Source organism: Chaetodon trifascialis, chromosome 4 (assembly GCF_039877785.1).
Source record: "Chaetodon trifascialis isolate fChaTrf1 chromosome 4, fChaTrf1.hap1, whole genome shotgun sequence".
In the NCBI taxonomy this organism is placed as follows: Eukaryota; Metazoa; Chordata; class Actinopteri; order Chaetodontiformes; family Chaetodontidae; genus Chaetodon; species Chaetodon trifascialis.
Window position 1 is genome coordinate 29,274,495 of NC_092059.1, and position 17,017 is coordinate 29,291,511.

The 17,017-nt window shown below is 39.5% G+C and overlaps 1 protein-coding gene across 6 annotated transcripts in view; it reads left to right on the forward strand.

Moving 5' to 3' along the window:
- The window catches only part of ptprfa (protein tyrosine phosphatase receptor type Fa), a 365,864-nt gene that overhangs the window by 145,693 nt on the left and 203,154 nt on the right, over positions 1 to 17,017 (forward strand). For all 6 annotated transcript variants that reach the window (XR_011602126.1, XM_070961026.1, XM_070961028.1 and 3 more), the window contains exon 4: positions 2,258 to 2,399. Coding sequence is in view for 5 of the 6 variants with exons in the window: in XM_070961026.1 (XP_070817127.1) it covers positions 2,258 to 2,399 (142 nt within the window). In the remaining variant the exon portion in view is untranslated. The remainder of the gene's footprint in view (positions 1 to 2,257; positions 2,400 to 17,017) is intronic.

Genomic DNA, 17,017 nt, shown 5'->3' on the forward strand with positions numbered 1-17,017 from the left:
TTGTACAGAATAAGAAAAGAACATCTTTGCAAACATAAAACCAATGGAGGGTTTGCGCTAGCTAACTTTATACTGTATTATTGGGCCACCAGCCTATGCACTGTTGCACACTGGCTAGATGACTCCCAGTCATCATGATGGGCTAGAGCTGGAAAGTGAGGATTGCCTTCCGTATTCCATTAGGGTGGGTCTGCTATCAAAGGTGCTAGTAAATATAACTTGCTTCAAACATAACCCCATCATTTATGACATAATAAGGATATGGAAAACAAATGGAAAAACATTTCAAACTCAATGCAATGTCTTTTCTATTGCCTATTGCAGCAAACCCCAATTTCACCCCCTCCACTTTGGATGGCGCCTTTAACGTCTGGAAGCAATTTGGGATATGCAGTATTGGTGACCTATATGTGGGGTGCACATTTGCATCTTTCCAACAACTCCAGGAAAAATACAACTTGCCAAAGAACCATTTCTTCAGATATCTTCAGATTAGAGATTATATTAGAACACACCTTCCTAACTTTGAGAAGGCAGAGCCTGACAAGTTAGAGACTCACATCAAATTCTTCGCCAATTCACATTACATGGTCCCTCAACTGAATGAGACGTTACAGAACCTGTGTCTTCCAAATACGGACAAGATCAAGGAAGATTAGGAAAGGGAGCTTGGTATTTCGATACTTCCAAGTGTTTGGGAGGAGAGTTTAGAGCACATACATGACTGTTCCATCAAGAGAGGATTCTCCTGGGTGCATGCTTGTTTTGCATTTTGTTTTTGTCTTGGGGGGATATACTTTTTGTCAGGTCTGTCACTGGTTTTGTTTCTGCTTGTTGTTTGTTGGTTTGTTGGAAATTCTTGTGTTCTAAAACGAACATGGAATTGTCAAACAAAGTTCCTTGTTGAATGACATGTTTAACAATAAACATATTTGAAACACAATTACATAAATTACATCAACATAATGTAAAAGAAATAAAACAACTATACAAATGAAGAAACACAGAGATACTATTGCTGCAAATTAACACAAATAAACAGTATTTCTTATCATTCTTATATTATGTCATGTCTTTATTATTAGTTAATTAAACTAAGCAAAAGCAATATGTAGAGTGGCTAATGCTGATTAATATGACATTCATCTTGCTTTTCAGCCTTGTTAGGATTTTCTTTCCAAAAGAATGACCTTACAGTAGTTTGTAGAATTTGTAGAGCAGAAAGAGCTGTGTGATAGCTGGTCACACTATCAGATGTGTGATGGTACCAAAACAAGAATTCTAGTTATAAAACAGCACACATATTTATCAGAATCAGATTCAGAATTCCTTTAGTGATTCCGAGGGGAAATTTTTCTTGCAGTGCTCCTTACAAGGATAGAATTAGAATAAAATTAGAAAAGAAAGAAAATAATATATATATATATATATAATTTTTGCCTTCTTGCTGTGAGGCATGCGCACTACCTGCTGCGCCACCGTGCAGCTCCCTAAAACAGTCTTATACATACATACATACATTCCACATATTTAGAACTGCACTGATCAAAGACCAAAGAGTTGTAGGCCAAGCTGTTAGAGTAAACTGCACACTATGGGTGTGTGAATGACTGTCTAAAGTTGGTGGAGTAGCTTACAGCGATTATAATCTAATTAAACTCATGTAGTTGATAACATTGATTCATATGTAGGTGCATATTTTTTACAATTATGATATTGCAGCAGCATTTGCACAAAAGCACACGCCAGATTTATGATGCAGAATAATGCATGACGGATGCCTCTGGGACCCTGTGCACTTTGCAGAACCCTTTATGGACTGCTGAAAAGTTACAGAAATATGAACATGTAGTGTAATATGGATATTTGCTATCTTCTTCTAAGTCACTAGCTTAGCATAAAGACTGGAAGGTAGAAACAGCTAGCCCTCTCTCCAGAGTTCAAAACTACACTTACCTGCTCATACATTTGTACGAGTGGGGTCATTGTGTGTGTTGCAATTTTTGTCTATCTGGACCACATTCAAGTTGATGGGTAGTAAAGGGTTTGAATAGGAATAATTCTGATATATATACATTCATGTGAAGGTGTTCCTTGAAAGTCCTTTGTTCTTTCAGCAAATGGAAAGTTTTATCAAAGTTAAGATGAAACACTGTTGTGTTAAAGGGGTCGAACAGAGAGTAGTAAAACAGACATGCATTTGAATGGAAATGTCACAGATGATTAGTTTAATCCTCCTCTGCTGTTGTCTGACCAGGTGATTGAGTTCGATGATGGCTCGGGCTCGGTGCTGCGTATCCAGCCTTTGAGGACCCACCGCGATGAAGCCATCTATGAATGCACAGCCACCAACAGTGTAGGAGAGATCAACACCAGTGCCAAGCTCACTGTCTTAGAGGGTAAGACTTGACTGTCGGTCTGCCTTCCTCCCTGTCTCACTCATCATCAACACATGCCACATGCCTTAGCTGTTTTACTTTTATAAATGCCCTTCCCCAGCCTGTCCTCACCCCTCTGACTTTCGGACAACTGAAGGTGTTTTCATGTTCATGTGACCCTGTGTTGCCCTTATATTAGAGCTGGTCCTCATGAGTACAGACAACACATTAGGCACGCTTCTTGCTTTACTCCCACATGCCTGTTTGTGTTCATTGTTAACCATTTATAGTTCAACTGAGAGCTGTTGCCTGTTCCCACAGCAGGGCCTAACTGTCTGTCTGTCTGTCTGGATAGATAGATAGATAGATAGATAGATAGATAGATAGATAGATAGATAGATAGATAGATAGATAGATAGATAGATAGATAGATAGATAGATAGATAGATAGATAGATAGATAGATAGATAGATATTTCTCTCACTTCTTCACTGACTCTTTAGCATCATGTTTCAACATGCAGGGCTTGACGATCAAGGCAGCAATAATAAATATGCAATGTTGGATTAGCAATGTCTGGTTAGACTTTCAAAATAAAGCTTGCTGAGAAAAATAATAAATAATGAGAAAATAGATTATTGGATTGGATTAGATTTAGGAAAAGATCATAGTTTGGTTTACAATAAGCATGTTAGTTATATTACTTCACTTACAGAATAAATCTACCTTCATTTTTGGTTCCCCATGGGACAAGAACCCCTGTCTCCTGAGTGAAGGTCCTGTTCTTGACCCATCCAATCACTCCAACCCCCTCCAAAGGTAAACTTCGTATGTGATGAGTTGGAAGGAAGAATGGCTTGGTGCTTGAGCGTCTTAGTGAAAAGGAGAATTCATTGCAAGTTTGAGACATAGCCTGCTGATTTGTTTCTGCTAATTTGCTGGATCCTTATGTATTCAGTTCTATTATTTTGGTTTGTAGGTACCAACCGTGTAGTTATTTGGATTGTACAATTTCAAAATCAATAGAAGCAATTGCATGCCAAAAGACTCTTAAAATCCTCTCTTGGAGTTCTAGCTTGGTCTTGCTGTTTCAGGGATATCAAATAACACTGATTTTTCATCTAGGAGCCATTATAAGATGGCTTTATTGAGTTCACTGCCTAAATTACCTCGAAAAAGGAATTAGGTAAAAGTCTTTCTGATACCTTGAATGTTAACTAAGCCAGGTATATATAAGTTATAAGTATATAAGTTTCTATTGCACTGTACAGTACTGTATGTAGTGTATATCTGGAGACAACTGTGACGGGGTTTGTGGAAACATTGTAAACCAAGTATGACATCTTTTGAAGGCAGTGAGAAGAAAACCAGCTCTTATCAACAGTGTCCTACTGACATCAGGCCTGTCTAAATAACATCAGCTAGCGTAAGTACAAAGCCATCAGCATTGACTGCTGTAAAATGCATAGCTTTGTATCACATTGTTCTTGTGGTGTAAATGATTCGGGGGCTGCGTGTGGCCTCTGCTGCTCTCAGCTGAGGCAGTGCCATCCCAGTGGGTCTCACGTGGAAACACCTTGCAGCTTTGGAAGCAATGATGTTTATTTGAACATCTTCACACATTGGAATTGGAATTGGAATTGGAATTGGAATTGGAATTGGAATTGGAATTGGAATTGGAGGTGTTGCTTCACTTGCATTGCCACTTCTGCTCAAGACATTCAAAGTGCACAAACTAGAGGACTGAACACCTGTGGGTGCAGCTTTATTAATCAGTTAACAAACCACGGACAAAGTTTCATGCTTTGCTGAACGACTTATTAGTGTTTCTGATCTGGTGTCCCTGTCAACAGAACAACATTGTTTGTCATGGCCTGATATAATAATGATGGTGATGATGATATAATGATATGATCTGCCATGGCTATGGTTAAGGTTAGGTTCAGGTAGAATTTTAATTTGTTTTAATTTGTCATGTGCTGATGGTTCCTGCTTTTTCTTCTATGCATAGAAAATGCATTTGTCATTATCAGTGATGCTCTTTTCTTCAATACACCTCACCTACAATTCCAAGAAATATTTTATTCATGGCCTCTGCCCAGTTACCTGGTCCCCCCAACAATCTGTATGTAGGGAGACAAAGGCAGCGGGTGCCTGTGACTACCCCGGCTGCTGAACAGCTGCCCCACACTGACAAACACAAGTGCCAAAGAATCTCTATAAAAATCTCCATAAACATGCTTACAGCCTGTCACAAAAAAAGGGTTTTGGTCTTCATAGCTAATTCCCCCATTCATGACATCTGTTAGGGGGGTTTCTAGGGACTAGGTTTCAGCAACCACATTTCATGCTGCAGCTCCACCCATGCTCCACCTTGTTCCTTATTTTTAGAGTTTGACAGATGGCTCTTCAGAAACCTATGGGTGATGTCATGGAGACTACTACATGTTTTATACAGTCTATGCTTTGAACAAGGCCCCTTTTTGATGGAACAAAATGTCAGAATGTTGTTTGGCTGTTAGAGATGTCTGAGTCTCAAATTGAGCCGAGTATTTCTGTGTGATGGTGTTTTCTGAGCAGGAATGTGTTGAAAGTGATTTTGGCTGGGAACCACCTTTAGGTGTGTCTCTAGACAGCTCTGTTCTTTGCCAACGGCAAGATGGAGCCCAAACACATTTATTTAATCGACACTCTAATTGGTAGACAAACAGCCACACACAAAAAAGGGGCTGTCTCTATGGCAGCCTTTTCCAAATCACTCAGGAACCCATTATACTTATTCTGCCATGTAGATATTGTCAGCAGTAAACACAGCCTGAGGCTCCAGAGCCTGTTGCACCAAACAAATAGGCCTTTCTCTGGAAAACCACTCAGGGTCTTGTTAAAGGAGAGTGACGGGCCAGACTGATAATCACTGTTAACAGACTAATATTTAATGAACAAAGCTGTGGAATACAGAATCAGCTTTGCCCTGATGTGCATATCAGTCAGAAATAAATGATAATTTTGGCATCATATTTTCATAGACATATTCAAAATTGACCACTAGTTAATATTTTAACTGAGAACTACAACACATTTTGTAAACTCTACTTTGTGGCTTCATAAAACAGCAACCTGACACTGTCTCCCAGCACTATTCATTCTTCTTGTTGAAAGTCAGTGTTGTAGGCTTCATAAATAGTTCTTTCTGTGAGGTAGTAGTGTTTTTAGATAGTTTAGTTTTAGTTTAGTTAGTTTCAGCACGATTCCCAGTAGTGATTCAAAGATGTCTGAGGAATTACTTTAAAACACATACTGGAGCTATGTTAACAGTTTTCCCCTGCTTCTAATCTTTGTGCTATAGTAAGCTAGTTAAAAGTTGTACTGAGGCCATCTTTGTACTGAAATTAACTTCACTCTTCTCGTCTGACTCGTATGACAACAAACAACTGCATTTCCCCAAGGTAGTAGACTGTTACTTTAACACCTTAAGTCTTCAGTGTAAATTAGATTGTCCCGTGAAGGTTTTAATGTTGCTGTACCACTGAATGGGTAGGTTGTGGATGTTGCTCTTTGTTAACGAACTTGTTAGTTTTCAATGTAACGCTGCTTCATCCAAAAAAAATATTTCTGTCAGTAGTCAGAATTCATAAGTCATAGTGGGCCATACCATATTTGATTTGAAAATAGGGTAAATTTTCTGGTGCCGCACCCTGGACAGTCCCACTACCTTCCCTACTCTCCACACACCCATTGCATTTAGACGAGGCTACACACAGTAAAACACCAACACAAGGCAAGCACTTACTTTAAAATATCATAGCTGTGATCATCCCTGTCTTATGTAAATGATTGGCAGGTCTCACGTTCATCCTTCCTCTTGTTGTTGTTTTATCTTTTGAATGAATGACTTCTCGTCACTACCAGCTTATGTTCCATACTGTCACCTGCGTTACCAGAGGGGAATGTCCCAAACACATTAAATATGTCCAATGGTTATGCTTCCTGTTAACATTACAGCAAACCTTTTTGATTTTTTTTTCTTTAGGAAAGGATAAAAATATTTAAATGGGAGGTCACCAAAAAAGAAGAGGAAAATATGTTAAATCCCAGGAAAAACAGGAGGCTTGACAGGTTTATGGCTTACAAGTGATATGCTGGTGACATGAATATGTGTAAATCGTATCAATGTGCTGCACAAAACTGCATATCCATCTCATTCTTTTGCAAGTTTAAATGGCCTTATCCCCCAAATAGTAAAAGCTGAGGAAGCTGCAAAGCTTTCAGTATATTTCATAATGATATCCACTTCCATTCCAGTTACCATTTTGTGTCACAATTTTCAAAATGTGAGTTTGTCTTTTTTGAAACAAAACTCCTCAGTGATGCATGAGAGCTAAAGAGAGAATGGAAATACAAAACAGCAAAAGCAATAAGAGAGAGTGGGCAGAAATGAGAGATGAGAGAGTGAGGGGGAGAGGAAGAGGATGAAGACGCGGCAGAGTCGACAGCAGGACTCTGGGTAATGAGAGTGCAGCATTAGTCATGAAGTGAACCGACAGAGAAAGCTTAAGGGGATGAAGGGAGGGAGACGGAGAAGACAGCTGGAGCTGAAGCCAGTACAATGCAGACAGAGATGAGAGGTACTTCTCACGCATGGGAGTTATATGCCTTTCTGCAGAAAACATCATATACATTTCTCTTTTCGTTGATTGTGACACTCAAGAGGCACATCTCTCAAAACAAGCCTCCTGCACTTGTAATGGCCATGAGTGGTACTGCTGGTTGCACTGATAGGCATTGAATCAACATCAGTATCTTTTAAAGTGCTAGATTTCTTTCCCGCTGTTTTCCTGTCTGCTGCTTGCTCTGTGTCAGCAGTAACCAATCTTTCTGCAGTGACTTGAATATTCTTGTTTTTTTAATATATTTTCCTCTAAGAAGCGCTGCCTAAGAGCGCTTTGACAGTGAATGTGGGGAGCGGAGATAGAGCTCTCTGTCTGCTCTGGCTGAATGCATATTTGTGTGCATGATGGAGACAACACTGACTATAAATGGCTATGTACGAAATAATAAACCCTGTGAAGTCACAGCTTTCAGTGACAACTTCTTCACATGATACGGTATTTATTAATAAGTCATCACATGTCCATCTGGCAACCTTGTGTCTGAGAATGTATCAGCAACAGCAAGTAAGTTTTGAAACAAACTTAATTACATTCATTATATTTTTAATCAACACAAATAGAAATCATTGTTAATTAGCATATAAGAAACACAAATGCAAGATCAAACCATCAAGAGTGGTGTAACTTTGGAATTGAATTGGAAGATGGGATTAGCAGCTGAACTGGGAACCCCCAGGAATGACTGTGCTCCAATAGGGTGCATGCTCTCTGAAAAACCCTGTGATATTTTGGCACTAATAGGTTAGACAGCAGATAACAGTTGTATGACTCAGCAACTTAAACCAGCACATTCTCAAACTTAAACTGCTTAATAGGTCGATTGCCAATGCTTTCCAAAATGACATATATATACATTGTTGGAGGACACTTGCAACAAGGCGGTACATCCTTTGTCTTCACATCTTTTAACATTGTAAAACAGATGTACTGTAGCTTGCTTAATTTTAAGCACCAAAACTATATGGTTAGATTTAGGCAACAAAACCAGTTCATTAGTTTGAGGAAAACATCACAGGTCACAAGTACATTACTATAATGTATGCAGTGTAAGTAAGTGTAAGTATGTTACTTAATGTAACTTAAAAAGGGTCTATGTTTACTTTCGGTTTCCCATGGGATGCAAACAGTGGTCACTTGGGGGAATGTCCTGTATTTGTTTGACCCATCCATCCACCACACCTTCCTCCAACTACAGATTTCCTCCTTTGCTCCTGTCATAATTACTGCAGCCACTAGAAATTGTCACTTCACAATAAACATAAATATGGGTTGCAATAACTTACTTGAAAAGTAAAAACAGCTCATCTATATTATGTATTTCATCTAATTATCCGCATTGCGGCTGAGTGGCCATAGACCTGTTCTCTCAGAGAGTCTTGCTTAATATCTGCATAACATGCTCAGGTGTGTTTTCCATGGCTCAGTTTCAGATTGAAGTATGAAGGCCACTACCAAATAGCTATCCACACTTGCTCAGCAATGTCAGTAGGTCTGGTACCGTGCTCAGCGGCCATCAGAGCAAGAGCTGGAGTAGAAAAACAACCACAAAAATGGCCACAAGTGTTAATGAGATCAGTGCAGCTGCAAAGACTATTGGAAGATAACTCACAGAAACAATAAGTACTGTAAATCAAGCCATATTGGGCTCTATTTTACGATGAGTCTTTGTTAGATTATTCCTCCTGATTTGAAATTGCTCAGTGACATACCATATGTCACTGGTGGTGTCCAATAGGTTTGGATGGTTCAGATTGAAAATAAGTATGCCACACTTTTAGCATGTGACTTTTTCATTATTATTCAGTATTAGCATTATTCAGTATTATTACTGACAATGGGCGGGGGAATTCTGCTTCTGAGACAGGTAGAGGTTAAGTATTTTGCTCAAAGATACTTTTGTTTTTATTGTCTCATGGGGGATTTAACCCAGGATGACTTCACCAAGTAGGAGTCCACCCTGTGGCCCTGAGACCTGATATGACTGATTAGTTTTCTTATAGTTCTGTTCCTGCACTCTCCATCTCCTACATGGAGGCCATCTATCCCTTTGGTCATTTAAGCACCAACGAGTCTCCAAAAGAATTTAGAGCACAAAGAGAGAGAGGGAGACAGTGGAAGAGTGCTGTCTGAGAGGACTGAGGTAAATTGGCAGTGATAAATGACAGGGACTGTTGCACCATGACTCAAGCAGGGAAAAATGAGACAGTGTCATGGCAAAGTTACTTTGAAAATGTCATAAATCTTTCACTTACAGATGTAATTACTGATATTTAAATTACTTCACATTAAAGGTCCTTAAACGAGTGATTTATTCACACTAGACTGAAATTTAGGAATCCACAATCAGAATGTAAATTTTAGAACTTACCAATTCCCCAAATATTTGGGGAATTTGAAGGACATAGCCATCATAGATATGCCCAACTGTGGACTGTGATCATTAGTTTTTTTTTTAGATAATATCACTTTATATTATGTGATATCAAGTGATGTTATCAACATCTAAAGTTTCACTGTCATGTTGGCTGAAAAGTTGAGGTTTGGAATACGTTTTCAACCAGTTTCCAAGGTTAAGAAAGAATTATGAGCCTTTGTCATGGAAGGATTGTCTTTGCCAGCAGTAGCACACTCGGCGGCACATGTCAGTGTTATTATAGGGATGAGGGTCAATTATCAGGATGAAGACATGACAGAAGTTCCATACTTCCAAATGTGCATATGCCTTTTTGCAGCTGTTCAATGCAGAACCAATGTCATACGCTGTGTTTTCACCTTCACCGGCTGTAGTTTCAGTGGCTTGTCTGATCTTATTATGGTGAATACTGCTGGCATAGAAACAGCTAAGTAAAGAAGCAATAGCAAAAATATGTTTTCATTTGCGGTCATCCAGTTGTAGAACTGCCCTTTGACACATCAGGGTACTCAAAAACAACACAAGCAGCAGGTCAAGATGTAAACAGAAACAATGCTTCTCAGAGTCTTAAACAGTATGACGGATACTGAGTCATACTTTTTGTAAGTGGCCAGTGGAGTCTGGTTTTTGTATTATTCATGTTCCCGGAAAGGTAAATGTTGACGTCGACAGTAGTCGACGGGCTCTGAGCAGGTGGTCGGGAGAGCGAATAGCACAAATTGATCCAAGGCCGGTATTTGACCATTTCAACGCTATCTGTATCTAGTTTGCACCCTCGGTAGGCGAAGAGAGGTATGTGGCATTATGAATATTACTGGCGTGTTGTCTTTGTGTTAATGGGCTGCTCGGGTGTGCGTGGTATTGTTATTCGACGTTGATTTTTTTTTTGTAACGTTCGCAGTGTGTGGTTTTAAGGAAATATGTTAAATACTATTGGAGTTGTTGTGTTAAGAAATTGACTTTTGATATTTTTGCTATGTGATTTTAGTTTCTCGGTACTCAGAAGAAGAATAAAGTTGTACCAGTCGAACTCAACGCTGTGATTATTGATGCCAAGGGCTGCTACACTTTTCATGAAATTGATTTGTACAACACAGTCAGCTGTCATATTGAAAGCAATCAATTTATGATAACGGAAACATTTTGGTTTGCTTGCACACATGTAGACATTATCATTAAAACTTATACTGGATTTTCTAAAAGTTAAAGTTGAAATATTGAATATTATAAAGATATAACTTTATTAAATCACTCTGGGGAAAATTAGGGTGTTACAGACAGCAAGCAATAAACGGGACATAGAAGGGAATAAAAAAAATACAAAATAGAACATAAAAAATCAAGTATATGTAGTTGTAGACTACTCCCTCTGCAGTCTGGTTAGCGCCGTTATTAGGGAGATATCTCATGTTCCCCATAATAAGAGATGATATGGATGGTTTATACCATCTTTTCTTGTCATGGCACATCTTAGTACATTTGTGTTGCACAGCACTAACAGCTGTTCCCAAGTGTGAACAATAGAGCCGTGGCTGAATGGATCTAACGATGTTGTTTTAAATAGTCCAGGAAAGAGTAAAAAGCAAAACACCGGTTGTACATGCATCAGCTGAGACTAGTGGTGGAAGAAACACGAGAATAACACAAGAACACACTAAAACATAGAAAAATGACCTGAGCCGCTGTAACTAGCTGCCACTCTTGCAGCACCATCTTGAACACAGTAGTATTAGAGAAACCTATGCTTGACGAACCATGATCTTGGGCAGCTGGGATATCTTCATGTTTATGCAGAGATGAATTTCTGAAGATGGTCATAACATGAGACAATCATTCAATTAATTCATAGCCGTCCAAGTGACATAAATCCACGTGCCCAAGTTTAAGTAGGTCTACATGGAACATACGCATGAAGCTCAAACTTCACAACATTCAGCCATGTTCTTTGAGCTGTATAGTTGTGAAGTATGAGCTTCATGCATAAGTTCCATGTGGACCTTCATAAGATGACTGATCACGTGGTACAGTAATGTTGAGGAGAGTACTTGGGTAATGAACTAATATCTGACTGGGATTTTGGTGTTCTCCCGACTTAAATTATATCAATAAATATGAATGTGGAAAGCAAGCAGGTTAGATTCAAAGCATATCTTACCTTAGTAACTAACCCACAGGTAAGGCGATCTCTGTTTCTGAATTGAAAAAACTCTGAGTTTCCCCTCAACTCAGGGTTAATACAGTATACTCAGAGTTTTCACTAAATCTGCTTTCTGGAACAGACGCCTGGAGGAGTGTTGTCAAGTGTGACACAAGCTTATAATTTTTTAACAGAAGTCTGCATTACGAAGTGTGCTTTGGAGCCTTAGTTAGACAGGGCTGTTTATCAGGCAGGGATAGCCTAACAAAAAGATGCTGTTCATTTATATTATGGGAAGAAAGAGATATCCCTGTCTTTAGTTGGAGAAACTTTATACTTGTAATATGGGATTTGTAGGATCCAGGATTTTGGGAACTTGGCCCATAGGTACTAAAAGTCAGTATGATGGCCTCTGCTGCTTTGATTTTGACTGCCTTTCTCCATCTGTCTCTCATAAGTCACCTAACTTCCTGAACCTGTGGTACAAAAGCTAGTCCTAAAGAAAAATATTGTCTGGGCCTGAGCAGGCCCTAATTACATGCTGAAATAATGCTGTTGAAATACTGTGTGAAATTTCAACAAACAAAAAAGTATCACTTCTTCTGCGAGACACCATCCTCATGTTCTGTATGTAGAGATCTGCAGGTCTCTTTCTTGCTGCAGTGTTGAGTGATAGTCCAGCACACAGGTAACTCGGTTGTTCTTCACAGAGCTACAGCATGACTGAAAAGTGTGACGGGGTGATGTACAGCACCTGTGTGTTCTAGCTGACGGTGATGAAAGCTGCATGATTGGTTGTGTGAGTGAGGGCTACAGCAATTCAATTCAATTCAATTCAATTCAATTCAATTCAATTCAATTCAATTCAATTCAATTTTATTTGTATAGCGCCAAATCACAACAGAAGTTGTCTCAGGACACTTTCCATATAGAGCTGGTACAGACCAAGCTCTTTTATCTACAAAGAAACCAACAATTCCCCCATGAGCAAGCACTTGGCGACAGTGGCGAGGAAAAACTTCCTTTTAACAGGCAGAAACCTCGAGCAGAACCAGACTCTGGGTGGGCGGCCATCTGCCTCGACCGGTTGGGTGAGAGAGGAAGAGCAAGAGAGAGAGAGTGAGACAGACAGACAGACAGACAGACAGACAGACAGACAGACAGACAGACAGACAGAAAGAAAAGCAGTCAGAGAGAGAGAGAGAGACAGAGACAGAGAGACAGACATGCAGTCACAGTAACAGTGACAGTGGATGTAATAGCTTTGTCTGCAGCTATATCTTGACTCCACATACACAAAGAAGATCTGTTTCATATGCTGCCCTCTGGCTTTGAGTAAAGAGGAGGCTAATAGAAATTGTCTTCGAAACAAAAGTCAAAAAAGTGTGATATTCCAAATTGTTCCTGTCACTGAATTTGCCTCTTGATGACCATGGTGCCATGGCAGATATCACAAAAAGTCAAAAAGGAAAAACTGTGAATTTGACATGGTGTCACATCCCTCCTGTGTCGACTAACAACCTTAGACTGCTTAACATCTTCAGTGGTGGAGCTTATCAGCCATGCATAAAAACCTTTTTGCAAACAGTGCAGTTAACCATTATTGGGGAAATCAATCGTTAAGCCAGTGTTGTGAGCCAGCCAGCATGCCATGTCACAACTTCAAACACTGAAAAGGAGTTAAAATGGTGTAAAATGAGAGCGGGAAATCTCTGGAATTACTCTGTAGTGGAGCAGAACAGTCTAAAAGGTCTCTCATTTCTCAGGCTGTGTGAATGTGGCACTTAATGTTATAGCATTACAAGGATATAGAACAGAGCTGTGCAAGTGACCTGTGACCCTGCAGGTCTTTGGGTAAGAAGGAGGTCAGTAGGGTAGGGTGCCTGACCTGACCCTGGCTCAGTGTTCGGGTCATTTGTTGGCTTTACACACCTGTTTCCGGAGGAGGACGTGATCTAATGGCCATAACTGTCAGTTTCACTGCAAATCAGATGCTCCTGTGCATGCTTTCACGCACTGCAACCTTTTGTCACTAAGCCTAAGCTGAGAGAAAAGTTACTCTCTCTGAGGCACTGAAAAGCAAACCAGATAAAATAATCAACATAGAATGGGCTTATATTAAGTTTTTTTGATCCAGACAGTCAGACTTTTCAATACGACTGTTATTCCCAGGATTTCCCGTATTTTACCCTTCTCTCCCACTGTCCTACATGTATGGTGATAAAGTTTGTTTAGTTTGTTTTGCAATAAATTACAGCAATGTTTGAAGACTGATTTATTTATTTATTTATTTATTTATTTATTTATTTATTTATTTATTTATTTATTTATTTATATATATATATATATATAACATAAAGACTGAATTGAAACATTCTTAGAATCCCTTACATTTGTGTTTTAAAGAATTGTGACTAAAATGCTTGGTCAAGGTTAGGGAAAGATGGTGGTCAGTAAAAAGAACCCAGTTGACAGACTGTTGGTAGGAGACATGATCTGGTCTCCAGTGTGACACCTTGAACCCTTTAACCCTGGTGCCAACAAGCAGCTTTGCAGTGCTACAAAGTCACAACACTTTGCCTTTTACTTCTGAGAGAGAAAAGACAGTTTACATGACCACAAGAGGTCACTTGTCAGGAAAATGTAAAGCTTGTCATTTTAAGCATTTGAATAAATGGCCAATGCTGTTGCTCTTCTGGTGAGGATAGTCTTGTTTCTACTCTCTGTACTCTCAAATAAGTTGGAAGTTCCAGCATGTCTACTAACTTCACCATTCAAAGAATATTCAGTGTGAGCTTTTAACCTGTCTCCCTTTATTAAAGCCTGTATAGAGGTGTGTATGTATGCAGGGTGCATGCGTCTGTTTACGTATGAGCTGGTCAAATTGTGTGAAAAGCGTGTGTTTATGCATGTGGTCTCAAAAACAAGCTTGAGAAGGCCTTGTTTTTAATCCTGATCTGATGTGTTTTTGTCAAACATTTCCTTCATCTTTAAGCCCATCATCACATTACCTGACTGGATTGCTTGAGTTCATGATTAGATTTCAGTGGTTCCCTGTAGTTAACACTCTTATGTTGACTCTCCCCTCTCTATGTGGACTACCTTTCAGACAGGCAGCAGACAGTGCTGAATGCCACAGATAAATGTGATGGAATCCAATGCAGTTTTTTGAAGTTCTCCCCCGCCTTATGGTCTTGTTTTCTGCCTAAGTACAGGCTATTATGTTACAGATGGGATTACATAAATGGTGACCATGATACACCAGGGCCTCATGTTCACACACTGACATTATATTATGAAACTTTAGACAGAGCAGCTCTCGAGTCTGTGATTCTCCCACGACCCAGGCCACTGAGGTGAATGGACACACAGGTCATTAGAGAGTTGCCTTGGTGTTTTTTAATGCCAGGAGGGTGTTTCCTCACCAGCTCCTTGTTTAAATCAGGAAGTTTTTGTGTAATGAAGTAGCGTTTCCTTACACTGTAAGTGGTCAAGAAATAAAATGGAATGAAATTCAGATTTCTCAGTTATATTCAACTAAAATGACGCTTCAGAGTTTAGAATTTCTGGGGGCTAGAGTTCGAGTCCTGGCACTTTCTGTGTAACAATACACGTTGGTATGAATGTGAGCTACATCAGAAGCCTTAATTATCAGTGTCATATAAAGAGGGGAGGTGAGCAGCCCAGTGAGAGACCAAAGTGTGGAAAACCTGTGTCCATGCTCAGGGGAATTCTCTTTATAGACCCAAATCTGACATTTGCAAATTTTCTGATGTTATATTTCTTCACACAGAACTTTAAACCAGAAAACCAGCCAATACCAGAGCTTCCATCCTTCTTACTGCTGCACAAAAGTGTCCTGTCAGACCAAACCGTAGCATGGCAAAAGTAGTCTTCATAAAATCTTCATAAAACAGATGCTTGGTGACTATTCACTACTTGCAAGGCTAGTTGGCAACCTTTGTAGGTGCCTAGCTACCTGGTGTCATGCTAGCTAGCCGGTCCATGCCAGCCCTAGCAAGAGAAAATAGCCCTCTAAGCCCTCCATCTGGCTTACTAACTGCAGTTAGAAATCTAGCTTTGGAGGCAAAGCAGATGAAAGGTTTAAAGTTTATTTAAGAGACGATTTGCATCATCATATCCTGTCATTTTTGGAAGTTATTTTTGGAATTTATACTGCAGTTTACACTACATACATAAATGGTGCAATACAGCTATTATGATGGTGTCTTCCATTTCATCTATATCTCAAGATGGTTTGCTATTGGTCAACAACCCAAATTTGTGTGTCAGCATTCCCTGAAGTTGTACTCCAAAGTTTTGTGCTGATTTGCAAATCGACTAATTACAGTGATTGAAAGTGTAATTAACTGATTTTGCTTCAAAATTTTGATTTAGATTCTAAGTCCCTAAAATTGTACCCTCTAATTTAGCTGCTGAGATCTGGGAACACAAAGGCGAGCCATAAGGCAATTACCCAAACTGTCAGTTGTAAACATTCACTGCAGTTTACAGAACGACTGTTTGCTTCAACTTTGACCTACGGCACGACAACACAGATGACAGATTATTAAAGCTATTTCAGGTGAGCTCACATCATGTTTGACCTGCATAATAAAGTACTTGCTGAAAAAGACCAGAGCCTGACCCTGTACTGTGTCACTCAGATTTGGGTGAATATATAAATCTCCGATGACAGTATAGAGAAAAACATGAAAAAGCTTTCCTGAGGTAGGTCCCTAGTTCAGTGTGTATTAAGATGCCCTGGCACAAACATCACCAGCTCTAATTATGAGTGTTTTGAAAGAAAAGACACAGGTAGAAGCCCTGTCTGCCTGGCAGGGATAGACCTGCTGCCTGCATGCCAGAGCCAAACCTGCAGCTTTCAACAACTCTGATCTCTAAAGACAGGGTGCAGCGGGCTGCTCCAGGCCAGGTCAGGCCAGGGAGGTGGGAATGTATGAGCAATGAGATCAGAGTTTAATGGTCAAGCTGACATAGTTCACAGGCTCATCCTTGTCATAGAACATAGAACAACCCTGACACAATAGCTAATAAAACAGACTTATTGAAAGTTGGGAAAATGCCAGCTGGATTGAGCTGAGATGGGAGGAGCAAGCCACAACCACTGTAGCTGATTTTGATAAGGTGGAATATCTGTCCACCCAAGCCAGATGTACTTTCTCCAGCAGCCTTAAAATTTGTCAAATTATTATTTTAGCAAAAAAACATTTTTAAAGAGTAACTAATTCAGTAATTCTGTCTGCTAGTTCCCCCAAATGTCTGTGAGAAGTCTAGGATGTTCATTGAGACCTTCTGCCCTTGCTTGATATGTTCAACGATATGTTTAAAGGCTTTTATTTTATTTTACTTTATTTTATTTTATTTTATTTTATTTTATTTTATTTTATTTTTTAAA